Source organism: Myotis daubentonii, chromosome 7, assembly GCF_963259705.1.
Source record: "Myotis daubentonii chromosome 7, mMyoDau2.1, whole genome shotgun sequence".
NCBI classification, from domain to species: domain Eukaryota; kingdom Metazoa; phylum Chordata; class Mammalia; order Chiroptera; family Vespertilionidae; genus Myotis; species Myotis daubentonii.
In genome coordinates this window covers 54015848-54038624 of record NC_081846.1, presented here as the reverse complement: position 1 = coordinate 54038624, position 22777 = coordinate 54015848, and the positions used below count along the sequence as shown (strand labels likewise).

At 39.1% G+C, this 22777-nt stretch overlaps 1 protein-coding gene across 1 annotated transcript in view; it reads right to left on the bottom strand.

The window, feature by feature from the left end:
• Nucleotides 1–5848: 5848 nt before the first annotated feature.
• The window catches only part of LOC132238850 (potassium voltage-gated channel subfamily H member 7), a 146774-nt gene continuing 129845 nt past the window's right edge, over nt 5849–22777 (bottom strand). Inside the window, exons 11-13 of the mRNA XM_059704878.1 lie at nt 18004–18172; nt 7517–7709; nt 5849–6115 (exon numbers count right to left, since the gene is read on the bottom strand). Coding sequence (XP_059560861.1) covers nt 5849–6115; nt 7517–7709; nt 18004–18172 — 629 coding nt within the window. The remainder of the gene's footprint in view (nt 6116–7516; nt 7710–18003; nt 18173–22777) is intronic.

Below are 22777 nucleotides of genomic sequence, written 5' to 3'. Positions count from 1 at the left end.
CCATCTGTTGCCTCCCACACATGCCCAGACCTGGGATCGAACCCACAGTCTGGGGATGTGGCCTGACCGGGAATTGAACCCATCACCTTTTGGTGCACAGGACAATGCTCTAAATAAGTCACACTGACAAGGCTAATTTGTTAGTTTTAAATAACTTCCTGTTAATAACCTCTTCCAACCCCCCACTTAATGGTTTATGTAAATAAGCTTTGTGATCATTTCATGCTGTCAGTTATTAATAATTCATGTCTTCCTGTGAATTTTCTATGTTGCATATTCTTAAAACAAAGTGAATTTGTACCATAAAAGCAAGTATCTATTCTAAGCTGGGCACTGATCAATCACAATGCCTAATACTTTATAAAGCATTTTAAAAAATCATCCTTTTACTTTTGAAATATTAATATTACTTCATTATAAGTTAAATAGAAACACATACACACAAAAAAACAGCTTTGAATGAGAATACTTGAGAAGTGAGGGGGAGAGCTACTGTCTACCTAGAAAACAATTGCAATACAAATAAATGTAGAATTTTATGAGTGTTGGACAAGGAAATATTTGACAAATATTGGGATGTTGTAGCAGAGGAAATGTCCCTAACACTGGAATTCTCCTGCTCTGAGCAAGTGGATCTTTGCGTGTTGTGTGAGAATCTTTTCACAGATTTTTTAAAATTTTGTTCAGTTAATATTGGTTAATATCTTCCATAGATTTTTGTCATAGGGTGTAAATGCGATCAGTGTTGAGTAGGGGAAAGCAATGGAAAGTTTTCAGAAGACCTGCATGGTTCTACTGCACTTCCACCATAATACCACCATCTTCTTGGCCGTGGACAAGTCACATGATGATCTCCCAGTTTTATAGTGCTTTATGGTTTACCAAGCACTTTCACATAATATATATGGTGTCCCCCAAAATATATACACAATTTTAATAATTATTCCAATGTTCTTTTCAGACTTAACCCTTTGGGATGAATAATTTTTCAAGGTGGGTATATATTTTTGGGGGACACCTAATACCTCTCTTGAACATATTTAGGACATTACCTCCATTTTTATAGTTTTGGAAACTGGGGGCCATTGAGAGTTTATCTTGAGAGCAGGTGGAGAAGGCCACATTTGAATTCAGATTTGTCATATTGAATCTTGCCATTGCATCATTTCACACTAGAGCTTAGGCTGTCTAAAGCTGTATAATACAGCTGTGTAGTGAGGGAGCAGGCCTAGTTGCCTGAAAAAAAACAAAAACAACCATTGTAACTTGAAAATTCTATTTTATGAAAAAAATAGAAAGTGTATTTTCTTTCAAAATTGTACTTTGAAAATGTCTTTTCAAACATCCATTTAGGAACTATATCCCATGAATGTAAAGAGGTGCTTCCACAGTGAGGGGCAGCCTTACAGAATCCATTCTGGTAGCAATGAATTCGACAGATGGCTTTTGCATCCTGGGCCTTTACTACCAATTCAGCGTAGATGCGTTTGTAACCATGAGAATCATACTCTATTATTGTAAATAATAAGTATTACTTTAAAGTTCTAAACCTAATTAGTACAAAATACAATTAAGAGAGATGAAACAATAGCTACATTTGTGTTTTTTCTGAATCAAAAACTTCAGTCTTGGTAACAGCTGTTTAGTTGGAGACAGCATATTGTGCAAAAGCTAAATTAAAAATTATTTGTTTTTTCTGACTGAAATGTCATGTTCCTGGATGAGAACCAAAGAATCTAACATTTTTTGAGCACCTACTATGTGCCGTAAACTTTACTATAGGGTATCTCATTTCCTCCTCAAGCTTCTCCAAGGCAGGTCCCATGATCTTATTTTTAAAGATTTAGAGAAAAGACTTGGGGACATTGATTAACTTGCTAAGGGTCACACAGCTATGAATGAAAGAACTCACACTGACCCCCAAGACGGTCTGACTGCAGAGGCCATGCTCTCATTGTTCATTCTTTTTTTTTTATTTATTTTACTGATTTTTTACAGAGAGGAAGGGAGAGAGATAGAGAGTTAGAAACATCGATGAGAGAGAAACATCGATCAGCTGCCTCCTGCACATCTCTTACTGGGAATGTGCCCGCAACCCAGGTACATGCCCTTGACCGGAATCGAACCCGGGACCTTTCAGTCCGCAGGCCGATGCTCTATCCACTGAGCCAAACCGGTTTCGGCCATTGTTCATTCTTAAAGTTTTCATGTGCATCCGGATTTTATGGGGAAGGCCTTCTTAAAAAGATTGCTGGGTCCCACCACCTGAGTGTCTAATTTAGTAGGTTTGGGTGGGGCCCAAGAATGTGTATGTCTCTAAATTCCCAGGTTGTTGGTGCGAATGCTGCTAATTTGAGGACCACACTCAATGTTATCTCATCTGGTCTTCCTAGTGACTCTTTGAACTCACCTGATAGACACATTTGTTTTACCATAAAAATGTAATTAGAAATCTAATAACATTTGAATTATTTAGTAATTTATAAATGTTTTTATTTGAAATAAGAAGCCTGATTAAATATAGCGATCTAGTTTTGGTTTTAACCACAGATAAACAATTTAAAGACTACACTGTATTATAAAGTAGTCAATGTCGTAGTTCATGTTTAGCAACTAGATCTACTGCATTCCATTTCCTAACCATGGAAAGTGTTCAGGAGAAAAGATACTGTCAACAATTATTTTAGATATGCTGATTCGGTGATGCATTTTCTTAGACAATATATGATGGGGTTTTAAAATAACATTTGGATAGAACGCTTTTCTTTTAGGCATTTTGGAACCATTGCTAGAGATTAAATTCCAAAAGGACCTTGGAAGCAACTGTTATACGTGCATATTAAACTAGACACCACATGCCCCTCTGCCCTGACTTGGTTTCTGTATCCCCTGATTTGGAGAATTGGAAAGGTCAGCTGTGATGGCCAACCATTATAATGGACTTAAGAAACTATATCCCAAATGTGCCTCTACCTTCCTATGCTTGTTGAATGAGTGATTATTAATTTTAAAACCCTGCAAGAATATTGCTTCAGCGTTTTTCACTCTGGGTTTTCTTGTTAACTAATTAGAGCATGGGACTCCCCTGCAGGGTAAAATTGTAAGTCTAAGTTTTAACACTCTGCCCAGCAATTAATAACAGTAGGAAACATCTAACCCAAATAATGTTTAGATTTTAGATGGCATTTTATTTAGGCCTGGGGACCAGGTAGCAATATTTTTAGGTGGAAAGCAAAAGGTGTTGGGAGAGCGCTTTTAGTTACCGAAAGGGAGAGCAGTTGCTGTACTGCCCTTAGCATTGGTTGCAGCAGTTAAACCCTGCTTTCAGTAGGGTCCCAAGACGGAGGGGTCAGACTGTTTTTGCTACATCCCATGAGGAAAGTGACAGTGATTTTAGGCATTAGGTCTTCGGCTGGGACAAAGGGATGAATTTTGTAAATTAAGATAATTGCATTGGTCATCAATAAGGCATTTTAACCATTGAGTCGTCTGACATTTATGACTGAGTAATGGCATCTTTATGTTGCTAGGGCTCTTCTTAAGCTAATACCTTGTGGGAAGGGATCTTCCTAATCCTAATTCTCTGACTTAGATTTTAATATCAAGCAATTGATTTATATAAAGGCTGACGAAAAAAGGTTTGTGTCATGCTACAGTTTTAAAAAGTTGAATGCTTGCATGCTGTCCCCCATCTTCCCATTCCTTCATGCTCAGTTTTTATAGAGCAGGATAGTGACTTTATGTGGAAGGGATTTTATGCATGTCATACCAAATGTTGCCACTGAAGCATTCACGAATGAAACAATCAGATCTAAATTCCTCACCTGCCAAATTCTCTTTCCCTACAAATGAATAGTCTCTGGTGAATTTATTCTGAATTTCCCTGGAGCTTAAGCTGGCAATCCTTATGAAATTTGTTGCAGCTGCAAAAATGGCCTAAATATGGAAACAAAATCCCTAAATCATCCTCTGAATCAGAGTTAGCCTTTTCTCTCTCTCCCCTGGCACCCACAAATGTTTGCTGAATGAGGAAATAAAAGCATCAGTTAGTCCCTAAATTTCTATTTGCAAAACACCAAATGGTTTGGGAAGCTGGCTAAAATTATTATACTTCTACTGAATTGACTGGTCATGTTGCCATCCGTACTTGATTAAAAATGTTTTGGTGTTTCAAAAATTAAGGAGGGATTAACATGCTCATGCCTATAGATTGTCTCCCACACATATGAGCAATTTATGTGACCATTTAAAAATATATAGGGAACCATTTAAGGTTACTTTAATCATATTTTAAGTAGTTCAATAGTGTTTGTTAATGTAAATAAATTGCTTGTATTTGACACTAATATATTAGCATAAATTGGTAATGGTAAATAAATAGGAAAAGTTAAATATTTCTATCCCCTAGGATAGAAATATAGTATATATTTAATAATGTGCACAGGTATAATATTTCTTTAAAACTATATGAGTATAAGAATTAGTGAAGGACTAAGAAAATTTCAACAAATTTCAAATTTTCGTCCAGAAGGAATGACTATAATGCTTGAGCTCATAATATGTTTAAAATTGTACTCAAATGAATTGAAAAATAAAACATCTTAACTAGAACTTGACTAATCAGAATTCTAAATTAATTTGCACATTTTTCTGTACTTTGATTTTAAAAGCGGTTTAGGCCTCCCTCCCCAAAAGAAAATCTAACAGTTAAAAATATTAAAACATTGCATTATGAATATATTTTAATATTGTGATGGAATATTAAATGGAATATATTCATATGTTCCAATATTCTAGGGTCGATGTATATTCATTTAATCTTTGATTAGCAAATGTGTGTGAATGACCCAATAAAACTGAAATGTTACGATTGGTGGGTGTGCACTTCCTTAATAGGCAAGTAAATGCACATCGTTTTTTTCCACAGCTGGGGTTAGATAGCCATAGTATAACTTATACTCAATGAAAGCTAGTTTTGCTATGCAAACCCATTCAAATTGCATATTTTAAAAAAATAAAACTATGTACCATCACTGTTATGATCAAATTCAAGATTGACCTAAAATATATATTAGGAGAAAGCTGTGGATATCAGTTCTTGTCAGTCACTCATTAGTAGTTCTCCCTTCCCACCCCCCACCCCCCAAAATAGAAAAATTAGAGAAACCTGCTTCTAATCAAGGAAATGTGCCAGTGGAAAGTATTTTAGGTAGTTTGTAAATGCAGTTAGTGACGGAATTTCAAACAAAAAGGCCTTTTTTTTGTCCTCATTAATGCTTGCCTATATTCATGTATTTGGAGATGGCTACGTATATAGTCAGAGATTTATAACTCTAAACTGCATTTTCTTCTGTCAGTGTGGGGTGGAATGAATGTAATTAACTATGAATATCAGTTCTCGAAAGTGACTAAGCTCCCTTTTTCCTCCTTGAACTTCCTTGAGTTGAGGATCATCTGAGTTGCATCCGTGAACAAATTTTATCCCTTGGTTTCTAATTGAAGGCATTTTCATAACAAAGTACTGATTTAGTAAAAGCAGGAAACAGGAGTCTCCATGCAAGAGAAATTGGAGTTTCCTAACATGCACATGATTTAAAGAATAAAAATAAAAAATAAGGTGCCTTGAGATGCTGGCAGTTTAACATTTGGAACAAAAGAATTCGTATGTACATTTACATCCTAACCGCTCAGTTTTACCACACAAGCTTCAGTTTAGGAAAATATACAGTACTTTTGCATATAATGGTACCTTTGAGCCCCTGAGTCAAGTAGAGAGGATTTAGATACAAAAAGGAAAACAGCCATTAAAAGCACTTACATTGTATGTGGAATAAATAGTACAAAATGATCATTTCCCCGGAAGACCAGGATCAGAAACATGCCTATGAAGACCCAAGATGCCTGCAGGGCTCGGGGAGGAATCTGTTAAAGAAGGGTGCCTAATTGGATGAAGGTAAGTTTTTCTCTGCCGCGAGTGAAGCTCTAAAGAGAGCTCGCTGTCTTGTTTTAAACGTGAAGGCAAGTTGTCTTCCGAAGCTGTGTTCAGATGCACACCACTTGAGAGCGATTCTTTGGATTTAAGTTTAGATTTGTCAAGGTCTAGAAATTCAGGACACTGATAGAAAGAAAAGAAAAGATGTTTTTATAATTTATTTGGACAGATTCCTAAAATCACACTCATGAAATCTAAATATGTTTTCTTTCCTCCCAAATCTGTATTTGATTAGTAATATTAGCCAACCTTTCCCTCCCAAAGATGGGTCAAGACATTGCAGATTAGGTGTTAGGTTAGGTCAGTGGTCGGCAAACTCATTAGTCAACAGAGCCAAATATCAACAGTACAACGATTGAAATTTCTTTCGAGAGCCAAATTTTTTAAACTTAAACTATATTGGTAGGTACATTGTTATTAACTTAATTAGGGTACTCCTAAGCTGGCCTTTGCTAAAAACGTCCTCAATCTGATTGAGGTACGTTCGCTGAGGTCGACCCCTTCCAACTCTCCCATTCACTCTCGTCTTGCATACTAGGTTAACTTACCTTTGAAATAAAACATGACCATCCTCAAGAGAGCACATAATCTTGTTAACTATCCTGTACTCCAATCCCGGCCTTGCTTTCTCCCACCTCTATGGAATATTCCTACCTTCCTCCTTAATTTTAAATGCATAAATAAAGCTGCAAAACTGTTATTCCCTGGAGCATTTGAGATCTTGCTCCTTGACATATGTTGCCAGTTTGGCTCAAATAAACTCTTCTAAAATTTCTCTATAGGTTTGGATGTTTCTTATGTCATTATTTCATTTCCCAGAATATTTTGCACTAAATTCCCAAACTTTAAAGACGGTATTCCACGATTGTTCTGTAAATCCTTATTTAAATCATCATTCTTAGGTGCAATTTGGCCATAGTGATTAAGTAATTAAGAATGATTTCCAAAATAGAATTCCAAGGGAATTGACCTTCAAAGTAACATAATTCAAAGAGGTTAATTTGGAGGGCTTCCGAGGCAAGATGAGGGACTGCTCCTCTTCCCATTCTCCAGGGGAAAAAAAGGTTTAGAGATCTTTGGGAATGGTAGGGTACAGATATCTAAGATTACTAATTTGTCTGATCTTGAACCTCAGGTCTTCTGTGTCCAGCTGCTATTTTTCCTCCACTTCCTTCTGGAGACCCTGCCCAAGAATTCATCTGGTCACTAGAGTAAATTACATACTTGTCTCTGAAGAGCTTTTTGGACCAGGGCTACTCCTTAGCTTTCAAAGCTCTGCCATATACACACTTAAGTAGATTGACTCTTGAGAAAAGCTTTTTCTTAAAAAAAAAAAAAAGTATTGTTTAAGATCATTCTTCTAGGTCCATTGTTCTCAAACTTTAAATGTGTATTACAGGGTCCATTCCCAGAACTGAGTAGAGTGAGAATCTGTCTGTTTCACAGCAGCCCAGGTGATTTTGATTCAGGTGGTCCCTAGAACACACTTTCAGACACTCGTGGTTGTACCCTACCTACACTCACTTGTGAGGAAGGACTAGAACTTTGATCCGTCCTGATGGATGCTCTCGGATGACTGGTTCTCATCAGGTGGACGGTGGGTCTCTGATACTCCGCCGCGGCAGTTACCATACTGTAGGCTGGGGGGACCGCAGTGGTTTGTTTCTGCAGCAACTGTAAGATGGTCTGGATGTCTGCAGTCATTTGGGATTCAAGTCTGCAGGACAGACAGAAATGGGAAGACAGTCCTGAAATAGTTCATTTCTCAAAGAATTTGAGAAAATTTCAGCACCACTACTGTTTATTGGTTTAATATGATCTTAAATTCATTTGTTAATGACGTAAGTGAATTTGATCCACCTGTTTATGACAAAGACAAAGTTGTAGAAATGAGTTGTTTTGACATGAGAATGAAGTTGTGTGAGAAAGACGCTCTGTTGTCATTAATAACATGATGGCAAGGGGATATTTAAACTATAAATACTGAGAGTGTGTGGGGACAACCCCAGAGTTTTGGTCATGGCAAGTTGACACCTTGCTGGCCTAAACAGCTCTCGAAGATCTTGAGGCATTTGCTCCTGCTGTGGCCAAAGAGATGCTGGTCAGCATGAAGCTCAAGAGTGCCGCAGCCTCAGGAAGTGAAGGCACTGCTTGTGAGTGGTGGTGCAAAGCCAGGCAGAGGCCCTAACCCCGGAGCAGCTCTGAATGTCCATCAACACTGGTACCTCTGTTCCCTAGCAATGTGCTCTAGCAACGGGGGCCTCTTATCTTGTGCTGGCAGCTGGATGTCAGCTCCTGCTTGGCCACGTGCCTCTCCCAAGTGCCTGCTCGTATAAAAGGTTCCTCATCTTTTCACCTGGGCAATTCCTCCTCCTTTCACCTGGGACAATAATGTAATTAATCTATCATTGCTGTGGAACATGTTATTTCTTTATTTGGCTTATTAAGAGATATTATCCTGTATGCTATTCCCTTGTGAAATTATAATTCCCAAGGCAAACCTCTACTAAATAAATTGATGGCAAAGACAAAATCAGTCTCTGAGCATAAGTTTGCCGCCCAAACAAAACAACCACCAACAAACAGAATTATGGCCCTGCTTTAAACAAGAAGAACAGGAGAGGGAGCATGGAGATTCTCTCCTGGCTGTTGCTAACTTTCTATGTCTCACTAATGGTTCTGATAAAGACCATTGCTTTCCTGCTTATTTAATAGTACCTTATCAGGAAAACAGCTGAATTGAATAGACTATATTTTTACAATGTACTTTGTATTACATTTCTACAATTAAGCTTTATTGTGTTCAAAATTTAAAACACACTGAGAATCTATTTTAAATCAATAATTGTCTTTTCTGTTTAATCAAGCTTTGCTCAGTTTCTTGTGAAAGTCTATCTACTCTATAAAAAAGAGATTTGGGGAGCACATTTCAGTTTTTATTTTATTTTTAAAAATATTTTTAAATTGATTTTTAGAGAGAGAAGAAGGGAGAGGGAAAGAAAGAGAGAGAGAGAGAAATATCTATGTGAGAGCATAACATCCCAATCAGCTGCCTCTTGCATGCCCCCTAATGAGGATCAAGTCTACAACCCAGGTATGTGCCCTGACCGAGAATGGAACTGGCAACCGTTTGGTGCATGGGATGACGCCCAACCAACTGAGTCACACTGGCCAGCGTGTGGTTAGCACATTTCTTTCATAGTTACAATTGGATAATTTCTTATTTGTTTCAAATTTATATTACCTTTATTTTACTTTGCCTATCTCCTATCCACATCAAGGCTTGTATATTATTCATGATAGTCTTTCTGTAATGTGAAGTACTGTTAAATGTTAAATTCCTTTCCAGTCTAAGTTCAGGGCCTTTGACATTTATGAAGCAAATCAATGTAAAAGTTTACTTGCCTCTATGATCCACCTGGCTTGCAAAATACTAATCTTATCATTTTTTACCCAAAGCTCAAAGTAGCCAACTGGAGTGTTAATTTTATTCTCATTTTAAATTAAAATTCAAGGGAAAATACAATAGGGCTGATTCTCCTCCTTTGCATTTGTTAACACCTTTTCAAAAAAGGAATTATGTGGCATAAGAACATAAAATTTGGACCATATGCCTCTTTAGACAACTCAATTCTCTTAACTCTTTACTGACTTGTCTATAAATGAAAAATGCAAAGGAAAGCTAAATCTTACAAAAATATTAAAATCATAAAACTAATTTTGCTCAATTATATACATTCTATATTTATTGAAGAGAACTTAGCCTTTGATTTGAAAGAGAACAGAATAAACCTGGAAAACATGAGAAAATATTGTTTATTTTTAACTCTTAATATTAATTGATACTGCAAATCGTCCTTCTGAAAAAACATTATTCTATACCAAATATAGAAAAAATAGCTTATTGTCTTCTAAACCAATGGCTATAAATTATACATGATTCTGTCTTGTAAATGACAAAAGCTCACATTAAAAAAAGAAAAATTGAGCCATCCACTAGTTTATTTATCTACTTGTTACCTTCAGGATTGATCTAATTTTTTTATGGTGTCAACTATATTGGGTAGACTAGCTATTTATTATTGTACACCATTTCATTTTAATTCCTCGAGGTCCAGCTCAAATTTAATCTGCAACCAAAAATCTTCCCTTATCTGAATCACTCAGAATTAATTTATCTCTCCTCTGAGCCTCCAAAGAAAATTCTGCATTCAGTCTTCATTGTAAATATTTCTGTACAAATTTGTCCCATCACTAAAAGTATTTAATATTTATCAAGGGGCTTACACATTTATTACATTGAATTTAAAAGGATTTGGAGATGGAGCATGCAATACAAACTTCATCAATAAAGGAGGATTCAAGCCCCAATAGACAGTCAAAAATTATGGTAATATTTCTGAGTCATGTGAAACCTTTGTCAAACAGCTATGGTCTCAGAAACAAGATCTCTACACCATGGATGCTATCTATTTGAATAGATCCTCAGAGGAAAAACTCTATTGGAATGTGGACTTTTACTGATTGAAACATGCTGCCATGAACGGGACTCACTTCACCTTCAAATGTGCTTATCATACAAGTTTTATTTATCCAGGCTTGCTTCAAGAGCCTTACCTCATTGTGTCTAACAATTCTGAGCTATTATGTCATGAACTTTGGCCATTTCCAATCAGTCCCTACCTTGAAAGGCCCAGACTCTAAAATCCTATCTATATCCTACTTCTAATCCCCTTCTGAGATACCACTTAGGCTCTGTCAAGATGGTATTCCCTTCCTGCAGTGATTTTGAATACTTGGTTTTGTTTCATTAACTGGTAATCATCTGATATTTCGGGTAATTCAATGCAATGATTCAATGTTGCCCCCCCCCGCCCCCCCACCGGCCCCATTCATATGTTGAAGCTCCAACCCCCAGTGTGATGGTATTAAGATGTGGTGCCTTTGAAAGGCAATTAGGTCATAAGGGTAGAGCCCTCATGAATGGGATTAATCCTCTTTTAAAAGAGACCCAAAAGAGCTTCTTTCCTTTTTCTAACGGTGAGGACACAGTGAGAAGACAATCATCTGTGAACCAGGAACCTAGCTCTCACCAGATACAGAATCTTCTGGCAACTTGATCTTGGACTTCCCAGCCTGCAGAATTGTGAGAAATAAACATTTGTTGTATATACGCCACCATTCAATAGCATTTTTGTTATAGCAGCCTGGAAAGACTAAGACATTCAGTGAAGGGAAGCATTAGTGAAGAATTTCTTTACTATGCATGGATTATATTTTCATGTCTTATGTCTAGGGTCTACTGGCTTCATTAGAAAAGACTCTTCTACTGAGACGAAATAATCTGTTTTACTCAGGAGGAATAACAACAATTTTTAAAAGTCCATCTTGGCCTTTAAAAGAGAAAAGGACAATCCAGTTTTAAAACTTTTTTGTTCAGTGAAGGGTACCAGAATATGCCACCCCAAAATATGCCACTTTGGCATATTGATTATTTTGAAAAACAGCCAGTGCAGGGAGAGGCTTTCTCTGAACTCCCATTATCTGCCTAAAGGCAGAGTCCCCCAAATGACTGAACTTGTCTTGAATCCCCTCCCTGGGAATTTTAGCTACCAGAGAAGATTGACTCTTGTCACAGGAGAGGAGACTAGAAGCTCCACACCCAGGAAATTTTGTCACAAGCCAGAGATACCTCCCATCTCTTTTCCTATGGGTCTGTTCATCTTTCCTAAAAAGCATTCACTCTTCTTTAAGAGGCCTACATCCCCCTTCCCCTTGCTCTGTTAAAATGGTACTTAATCTTAAATTCTAAGCCACCTTGGAAGTTACTCATTTTTCCTGGATATTTCCCAAATATGCATGAGGTATACTTGTTACTAAACATATGTTTGTTTCTCCCTTGTTAACTTGACTTTTATTACCAGGGGTCTCAGCCAAGAACTCAGATGGTAGAGGGAAATTGTTTTTCTTTCCCTACATCAGCAAAGCTGTACTGCTGTGTAAAATGAATGTTTTCATTCACTTACTCTCAGGCTCACAATGTATCAGGCACTGTGTTAGGGAGGAAGGAGTAGAAAGGACATGATGATGAAAGAAAATAACTCTGATCTGGGGTGCCTACTGGAGCTGACTACCTAGGATGGAAAAATGAAGGAAGTGCATAAAAAGCCATAACTCTTCTGTGGTTGGCAAACTGTGGCTCGCGAGCCATGTGTGGCTCTTTGGCCCCTTGAGTGTGGCTCTTCCTAAGCCTTAGGAGTACCTTAATTAAGTTAATAACAATGTACCTACCTATATAGTTTAAGTTTAAAAAATTTGGCTCTCAAAAGAAATTTCAATTGTTGTACTGTTGATATTTGGCTCTGTTGACTAATGAGTTTGCCGACCACTGATCTAGAAGAGTCTCAACTGGGCTGACTGGGCACTTCAAGTCTCTGCCACGTATCTGTTCCATGCCAGTAAGCTACCTCAGGAATGTCCTCATGGAGATGACAGAAACACAAGAAAGAGCAAGGCCTCTCGAGTGGTAGACTTAGAAGCACCATACTTGCACTTCTGCTTCATTCTATTACCCAAAGCCAGGCACATGGTCAAGTCCAGAGACAGAGGCAGAGGACACTTCAAAGTTAAATGCCCAAGGGGGTGGATGCAGAGAGGGTAAAAGATCATTCAACCCATCAGCAAGACCTATCAGTTCTACCTTAGAAATACTTTCCACACCTGTCCAATACTCCTATCTTATTGCTACCATCACTTCAGTTCACCATGATCTCTCTTACTATCACCACCTGACTGCTTTGTCGAAATCTTTCTTGTCCATTCCTTCTCAGACCATTCTCAATGCAACAAGGAGAATAAACTTAAAAAGAAAACCTGCTCTGACCACTCATTTAATTAAGTCTGCCAAATGGTTTCCTATTGTTCTCAGGATAAAGGTGAGAATCCTGAGTAAGGCCTGAATTGTTTTCCATTTTCAATTGAGTGGTTATTTTAAAGCAAATAGGTGAACCTGGTGAAAGGGAGAAAGAGAGTGAAGAGGAAGTGTGGGAGAGAGAGGCTTTGTAATGACTTCCATGTGAGGACAGCCTGGGGCCCCTGTCTCCAAACTCCGCCAACCTCATCTCCTTTCATCTTTTCTTTCACTTTATGGTTGGAACACATCATAATTCCCCAACTTGTACGCTATTTTAAGTCTCTGGGGTGTTACTTGGACTGCTCTGTGTCCAAGTAGAGTTCTTTATCCCTCCTTTTGGTACCGCTTGAAAACCCTCTGCCTTATGCCCTAAAAAAAAAAAGAGAGGAAAAGAGCATAGATTGGTTTAGCTCAGTGGATAGTGTTGGCCTGTGGACTGAAGGGTACCAGGTTCAGTGAGAGAGAGAGAGAGAGAGAGAGAGAGAGAGAGAGAGAGAGAGAGAGAGAGAGAGAGAGAGAGAGAGAGGAGCAGGGAGAGGAGGCAACAGATAAATTGCTCTGGGCCTTCTGCAAGGGGTAGAATCATTATTAAATCTTTACTCTAGGGGCCTCAAAGTGTGGCCAAAGCTGGGAGCTAGTTAAAATGTGAATCTCCAGAACTACTGACTTAGAATCTGCATTTTAACAGGATCCCCAGGTGTTTTACATGCACATTCAATTTTGAGAAGCAGTGCTTTAGGGTCAAGTGTTAATGATTTCCCTATCATCTGAAGGCGTAATATATAAGTATTTAAGAACATTTCTTACATGATCCTTTACCGCAAATATAGTTTAATTGGCCATTAAAGCAGAAAAGCAGCAGCAGCAAGGACAATTGAAGATAGAACATTTAAGTTTGCTTTCATTGCATTATGTACTTAATATGTGCATTTGGATGAGACAAATGGGGGTAGAAATTCATGGTTCTACGTTTGAACAGAATGCTGAAGCTAAGTGGGGTACACCCAACTCTAGAAAGTGCCCCAGGATTCTCACCTCACAAAGGTAAAGACCAAATTGGGCTGCCCTCTGCAAAATTGTTTTTGCCTTCTAGAGTAAAGTGGAGGAAAGAGGTTGTTGGAGATGGCAGTACAGTAAAAATGTATTATTTTGGATTTTATGTTTTAGGTTTCAAAGGGGCTGAGTTAGGCAATGAAGTAGTTGTGAAAATATTCAGAAATAGAAAGAAGTTGGTCAAAGGAAAAGAAATATGTCTTAGGACATACAGGTGATGGGAATATGTCAAAACAGATTTAATTGTTCTTTGGCTGTGGGAAAGTTTCTAATAATAACAATAATAGTAATAATAATAATAATAGTAATAATTCTAGTAATTATTCTAGAAAATAACAATTATTATTATGTTTACAGTTGCAAACCAAATGGATCCTAGCTATATTATCCTTAAAATTTTATACTTGCAGCCCTGAGATATATTAAAAACAAATGTTTTCAATAATCTTTGACAATGCTAACTGCAACGATTGGTACACATGATAAGGCAACAAAGGTAACCTATCAACTTTAGATCTGAAGAAAGGTCAAATCAAGAAACACAATTATATGTAAAGTAGGAGAATAAACTAGACAACCATCAATAATAGGACTGAACGTTATTGTTAATCAAATTTTGCCTAAGAGCAAGTACTGCACCTTTTATGTTGTATAACAAATATAGTTTGCACATGTACTGTCTTAGTCTTTACAATGGCATTGCAGATAGAGTCAAAGAAAGAAACTGAAGAGATTTAAATGACTTGCCCCAGTCACCCTGTAAGCAGTTAAGTAGAAGAGTTATTACTTTAGGATAACTTAATTACAAATACTTTGCAAATATTGTGCTAAAGAATTCACTGCTAGCTCTGTCATTCATTCTTTCATTCACTCACTTTTTTATTTGCTAAACAAATTGAATATATACTTGTCTTGGCAGTAAAGAAATGGGCAGTTATTTTCTCTCAGTCACAAGAATAGAAGTTCAAGTTCAGGCCACACACATTAATTCTGTATTATATGGTATATAGTCTTATATATTTTATAGATAAAATATCAAAGTGGCTTGGCATATATAGCAGGGAGAGAAAAAACACAAATGTATTAAGTACCTAAATATGCTTCTCCAATAATAATTATTATGATAAGTTCTTATACTTTAATTAGGAATTACTGACTCTAAGTAAATGATAATGTTTTAATTTTCTCAGGTATGTTTCAATTTACAAAACTTTAATTTGACACTTGGGAATGATATACGGACCTCAGCACCAGGCAATTTTAAAATCAATTCAATTTTATGGTGCTGTATATGTGTGTGCACACACAATTTAATGTATTTACTATATTGTTTGAAGCTATTTGATTCTCTCATAAAAATTTTAAAAAGCAATACAAGCAGTAAACAGGATGGATAAAACACATAAGAAATACTAATCAGATAGTAAGTAAGCAAGTAACATATATAGCAGAGGCAAAACTTAGAGGATGTTTTAAGTATAGTTAATGTATAAGTAAGTAGCAATTAGACACGGGCAGAATTCATAAATGTATTAAATACAGACAGAAGGCAAGTAACCTGTGAGACATGCCAAAAATAGAACAGAAATATGATGTAGCAAATCAGAGTGTAGCTGATACATAGAAAAAGATGGAAAGAACAAATTATTTTCATGTCACCTCTGGGCAGACACTTCCACTCCCAAATTTGATCACCCATTGGTGATGCAAAGTATAGGTTCATTCTGGCTTCACATATGCTTTGGCTACAAAAGGGCTATAAGCAGTTTGCTGTTCAGCAGGCTAATTACATGTAAGACACTTGGCCTTATATCCCTGTGATAGAGCAAGCGTGTGCCATGGGCACAGGGGATTTTTTTTTTTGTCTGTGGAACCCTTTGTGCAAACTTCAACTGTGGGCCTAGTAACCACACCATCAGCAGAGAAGGCTGATGCAACAGATGGGAACATTGGGTAAATCAGGATCCAGGTATTGTGCTTGCACTTCATAGAAATATGTTAATTACTGCATCTGGCTCTTCTCATCTCTCATTGTGTTTTAGATTGTTTTAGTAAATCCTGTTGTTATGGACAGTTCGACAGAGATGAGCAGAGCGAGGATGATGGGCCAGGTGCAGAAACTCACCAGGGCAGAAAGCCCCGGATGCCTAGCAGGGAGCAAAACTGGAAAACAAGAACCTCGGCCCCAGAATAACCTCTCCTCCCCAGCGTATTGCTGATCATGCAGTTTGGACCCCCTGACTTTTCAGGTAGCTAGTCAGGAGGTTTAGAGTCCAGCCTGTTATCTTCCTCCCTTCGGATCATATCTAGGCCTTGGTTGTAGTTCAGCTCCAGCCCCAGAAAAGCAGCAAAACCAGACCAGCTACACTGACTAATGACCCCCTGCCTTGGCACCGACCAATCAGTGGAGAGCCTGAAAGAGCACACCTGGAAAGCTGATGAATATTTTACCGAGCCCCGCCCCTGAGGCCTCCCTTAAGATTTCCACCTGCAAAAGAGAGATCCATATGCTCAGGACGAAGGGCCTGGGGCTTGCTCTCCCCTAGGGGAGCATGCCTGTGCCATCCTCCCCCTTTTTTTCCTCTGAGGCAGGGATGGGGAAACTTTTTTCTGCTAAGGGCCATTTTGATATTTATAACATCAATCCTAGGGCCTAGGCCAGGGGTGGGCAAACTTTTTGACTCGAGGGCCACAATGGGTTCTTAAACTGGACCGGAGGGCTGGAACAAAAGCATGGATGGAGTGTTTGTGTGAACTAATATAAATTCCAAGTAAACATCATTACATAAAAGGGTACGGTCTTTTTTTTTTTTTTTTTTTTTAGTTTTATTCATTTCAAATGGGCCGGATCCAGCCCGCGGGCCGTAGTTTGCCCACAGCTGGCCTAAGCCATACAAAATTATCAACTTAAAAATTAGTCTGCTATATTTGGTCAATCATTTAATGAACTCACTCCTAATGCCTTGGCAGGGCCAAACCAAATTATTTCATAGGCCTTATACTGCCCAAGGGTGTGACAATCCCCACCCCTGCAACCAGGGGAGCAGTGGGCAGTGGTATCTTGTCCTGGTCTAACCCCCTGAACCTGTGTCCAAGGCCCTCTTTCCTCTGCCTTCTCAGTGAGCCACAGCAGCTCAGCCTAGTCTCTCCTGTTACTCCTTCTATGCCCTTCCTTGTTTCACTGTCCTGAGTATATTTTTGCTGTGGCCAATAAATTCTTACTTTGCTACACTTTGTCTTTGTCCTTCAAGATGCCAAGAAACAAGGTCTCCTCGTCTCCCTGCTAACACTGTGTTTGCCTCATGAAGTTTTCCATTTGTGACCCCTAGAATACCTTGCCTGGTGATGTCCCTGGGGTCTACCTTTAAATCAGCATAAAGTCCCACATGAACTACAACTCTAGTAGCTATATCATACTCACTCATTCATTTTTTTTCTGAGTCTTATTGAACAGTTTAGTTTTTTTAAAATCACTTTAGATTTGTGTTAAAGAGTTCCATCCTTCCCAAAACCTAAGTTAAATCCTCATTTTAAAAAAAGTATAGATCAAAGATTGAAGAAAAAAATGGAGAGGATATGGGCTTCAACTCTGTGAGACTTTCAATTCAATCACATTTTTAACAAGTTGACTAAATAACTGTTTAAAGAATTTTGTTGATGCTTTTTAAAAAATGTCATAACACATAACTAAATTACCAGAAACAACCAAAAAGTATAAAAGAAGGCTTAAAAGAGGAAGGGTATTTGTCAATAAGCTAGCTAAATATAAAACATTTCCTTAGGCAGCTGGTGTGGGTGATACACTAGTTTTATGGCAAGTAACGAAACAGCAGGATTTATGCTGCCCGAAGTTTGGAGTGTTCTAAATAAATGCTCTTTGAAACACAGATGAATAATTCTGTCAACTTCTAGTCTTATTTTAAATCAGTAAGTGTAGAAGAAAAATATGAGATTGTGGCACAAGGAATTTGCTACTTACAAGGAGTAAAGCTAGACCCAACTAAGGGCTTGGTCTATATCCCCTTTGCCCTGACATTGCTTATACCTGTTGAGTTGTTCTTGAAGCAAATCCAACCTTTGCTCCACTTCCCCACAAGTGAGGTCACTTTCGGTTTCAGAGATCCCCCAGGCAGTTTGCTGAGGTGCTGAGTGACTAGACTCATCGGCCTGAGTCCCGGCATTTTCTTGCTCCCAGCTTCTTGTGTCAGAGATATCTGTGGGAAATAGCAAGAGGGATGTCAACTTCTTTGTGTGCCCATTTGCATTGGTAATACAGACACCCACAATACAAGCAAGAAGGGATCTTAAAGTTTAGCCCAAAGACATAGACCCAGAGTGACTCAGGGACCTCTCCAGGGACCACGACCAATTGCTAGCTCACCCTGTGCCTGCTTGTCACCCCTCTCAACCATTTCCAGATGATTAAAAACAGCTAGCCAGTTTTGAATCTTAAACACAACTTTGTCTTCTGTTTGTGCTAAGAGTAAACATGGATGGCAACCCAATGCTGATTGGAGAATAGTGATTTTGCAATTTTATGTTGGGAAGAAGCAGCACCATTTGTTTGTAATGCTTCACGCCTGGGTTTAAGATTTTAGGGCTCTTCCCGACAGGGCAGTTTGCATACTTCATGATTCAGAGTGGGCCCAAGAGAGGAGCCATAGGCAAGAGCTGATATTGAGGGGGATTCCTTTAGGCTGACCCAATTCAAGGTCAAGCCAAGAAAGAATGAGCCATAAATGATGGGGACATTAAGTAAAGGTCCTCTAGTCCCACGATACTCTTTTAAGTTTCTGTTTCTCGGGGCTCCTTCTGCACTGTCCTTTAATAGTCACATCAACTTCCAATAGGTTTTCTGTGTCTCTTGTATTTAGAATATTTTTATGTTACTAAACTTGAGCACATATGGCCAATCTGTTCATGTTCTCTTTTCAAATGTTCTGTGTGTCTATTATGTGCCATTCTGCTGAATGCAGAGGAATTAAAGACAAAAAAGACACAGGCCCTGATCCTGAGAAATTCAGTTTATCAAAGTTTTGAGCATTTTTCATACAGAGATTTGTTTTCTGAGCTTCTTTTAATTTACTGTTTCTCCTACAATCTGTATTTGCGAGTTGTCAATATCTAAGAACAAATAATATCATTTTCCTATTTTGTTTTGCTTTTGATGACTTTTGCTATGCTTTCTTACCCTCTACATTTTACATATTTTAGAGAAGGCTTAAAATGATTAAAAAGTTAGAAAACAGCCCAGCTGGTTTGGTTCAGTGGATAGAGCATCAGCCTGCGGACTGAAGGGTCCCAGGTTCAATTCCAGTCAGGGGCACATGCTCGGGTTGCAGGCTTGATCCCTAGTAGGGGGCATGCAGGAGGCAGCCGATCAATGATTCCCTCTCATCATTGATTTTTCTATCTCTTTCTCCCTTCCTATCTGAAATCAATAAAAATATATTTTTAAAAAAGTAGAAAATAAAACTCATGAAAAAATACTATTGGAATTGGGAGTTTATTTTTCAGGTAAAGAAAGGGCGACATTTCTTCCTCACTGGGAGAACTGGTAGGAGGAAAAGATGATCTAAAGTGGTTTTTAATTATCACATTGCAACAGATTTGAATTAGAGGTAGTGATTTTGGCTTTTTAGACTTTTTTTTTTTGACAGGGAACTTTGATTAAACTCTGCATAAGTTATGTCAAGTTAAGGAATTTATATCCTTGGCTGATTAAAAAATAGATGAAAAGTAACTGATTTGGTGAGGATTAGCTATAATTTTAGAAATAGGGAGCAGAATGTGTAGGACTTCTCGAAATCCCTTCCTTTGCTACAGTTTCTCCAAAGTACAGTCAGATAGCTCAAAAGCATGCCCTTTCTCCAAGTCACAGACAAAATTCCTATATTCGTTTTTTCATGGTTTTTCTACCACTATCCTTTTATTACTGAATACACAGAACTTTCTCTAATAAAGTGTCTACGATTTCCTACAATTTCTGCTTCAATTGGCTGAAGCTATAACAAAGGGATTAGCATACTCAAAGACAGCAGTGGAAAAATCTCAGGTTAGGGTTGCTTGTTCTATTGAAATAGCTAGCAGACCTCAGAGAGCATGCTGTGTATTCCAGAATGGTTTTTCATGATTAAAGCTTCCTTAGCCTATGGGATCCTGGTGTTTTGTTTTTTTTTCGTTTTTAAAAGCAACAGTGTATAATTTACTGAACTCCACAAAATGAAAATAAGCATAAAAATATAAAATTCCTGCCCAGCTGGTGTGGCTCAGTGGTTGAATGTCAACCTATGAACCAGGAGGTCATGGTTTGATTCCTGGTCCGAGCACATGCATGGATTTTTGTGGGCTACATCCCCAATAGGGGGTGTGCAGAAGGCAGCCGATCAATGATTTTCTCTCATCATTGCTGTTTCTATCTCTCTCTCCCTTTCCCTTCCTCTCTGAAATCAATAATTTTTTTTTTAAATACAAAATTCCTGGAGTTTTAACTAATATATCAGCAGATTTTCAGTGAAAAGTATGACTTATTATTCACAGACATGTCACATTTTAAATAAAAAACAAAGCTCTAATGTCCAATGGACTAGGTTTTCAATTTTGGAGCAGCAATGCCAAACAAACATTCAGAACACACATATTAATGGTCTGGAGACGTCAATATTTGTCCCTGTCTAGCTGCCTGCTAGCTGATTAATGTAGGAATTTTTAAAAAAAAGATAATAAGAACTGGTAGAATGAAGTTACATATTTTGCTGAAAAGTTTTGTGCTGAGAAAGTGTACAGAATTTCTGCTTATGCTTAACAGGTCTCTCATTTTTAAATCATCTATACTAATAAAAGAGAAAAATGGTAATTGGGGTACGACGATACCCTTTTCATTGGCTAATCAGGGCTATATGCAAATTAACTGCCAACTATGATTGGCAGTTAACTGCCAACAAGATGGCGGTTAATTTGCATATGTAGGCACAATGCAGGGAGGCGAAAGGGAAAGCAGGAAGAAGCCCCCTGCCACTGACAGTGATCGGAAACCCAGGGGGGAGCTAAGAGCTGGGGGCAGGGCAAAGGTGGCCCTGGGGCCGCCTTTGCCCTGCCCCCCAGCCATGATCGGAGAATCAGGCACCTTTTCCACCCTGGCCAGTGATAGCAGGAAGTAGGGGTGGAGCCAGCGATGGGAGCTGGGCACGGTCGAAGCTGGCAGTCCCAGGAGCTAGGGGTCCCTTGCCTGGGCCTAAAGCGGAGCCCACGATCGCGGGGCCGCTGCAGCTGCGGGTCCCCGCTGCCCGAGCTGGACGCCTCAGCCAGAGGCATTAGGCCTGGGCAGGGGCGGAGCCTGCAACCGCGGGGAGCTGGGGGTCCCCTGCCCAGGCCTGACACCTCTGCCGGAGGACTCAGGCCTGGTCAAGGGGCCGATCCGGTGATTGGTGATCGGAGGGTGATGAGGGTCAACTCCTCTGGCCGAGGCATCAGGCCTGGGTGGGGGGCGGAGCCGGGGATTGGGGGGATATGATGGTCCCCTTGCCCAGGCCTGAAGCCTGGGTCAGAGGCGTCAGGCTTGGGCGGGGGGTGGAGCAAGCGATCAGAGGGAGATGGGAGTCCCCTGCCCAGGCATGATTCCTGGGCCCGAGGCCTCAGGCCTGGGCGGGGGCCAGAGCCAGTGATGGGGGGAAATGGGGGTCCCCTGTCCAAGCCTGACACCTCTGGTGGAGGCGTCAGGCCTGGGCAAGGGGCCGATCAGGTGATCAGAGGGTGATGGGGGTCTATGCCTCTGGCCGAGGCATCAGGCCTGGGCTGGGGGCAGAACCAGTGATGGGGGGAAATGAGGGTCCCCTGCCCAGGCCTGACGCCTCTGTCAGAGGCATCAGTCCTGGGCAAGGGGCCGATCCTGTGATTGGAGGGTGATGGGGGTCAACGCCTGAGGGCTCCCAGTATGTGAGAGGGGGCAGGCTGGGCTGAGGGACACTCCCCCCCCCCCCCCCCCACACACACACCCAGTGCACGAATTTCGTGCATCGGGCCCCTAGTATATAATAAATTGATATTTAAAGAACAATGGTGGATCACATGGAATAAATGATGCAGGCTTATATTTTTTCTTCAACGCTGAAAGAAAAAAAACCTGATCATGTTCACTTAGAAGACATGAATAAAATGTAAACTTAAATAGAGGCTTCCTTAACTATAATGTACTCTTTTATTAAAATCTAGATATGTATGGTGTGCCTGTTTTAGCAGCAATCTGAAAAAAATAGTTCAAGAGGGAAATCCTGCTTAGGGTCTTAATAAAAATGAACATCTTTCTAAATATGGCTCAAAAAAAATCTGCACTCGGTTGCCTTGGAAAATGTTGCTATAGTTGCAAGATACTTTCCTGGAAATGGATAAACAGAAAGTAAACTTTCACTTTTCTCTGGATACACAATTTTCCTAGAGTCAACTTTTGACCTCAATCTAAGTACGATCAGAGTCTGTTTCTTTTTCTGCTTGTTTGTTTCTATTTAGTTTTGCCTGAAAGGTGCTTTGCAGGACAAATGCCAGGAATGTGAGTGAGGGAAATTTCCTACTAACGAAAAATCTAAAAATTGTAGGGGGTTAGTGATTCAAATTGCAGCAGTCACAGGTGCACCCTACATGTTATTCAAATTCTCAAACATCCCTCATTACTTCACCTTAAATAATCATTAGGGAATGAAATTTGCAGTGGTTTAGTAATTCTTTATTTGTTAATCATATTAATTAACCAGGTTGACTGTGTGTCACATTGATGTTATACGACATCAATTGTATTTATTCAATTGACATGCATATTTAGCTAT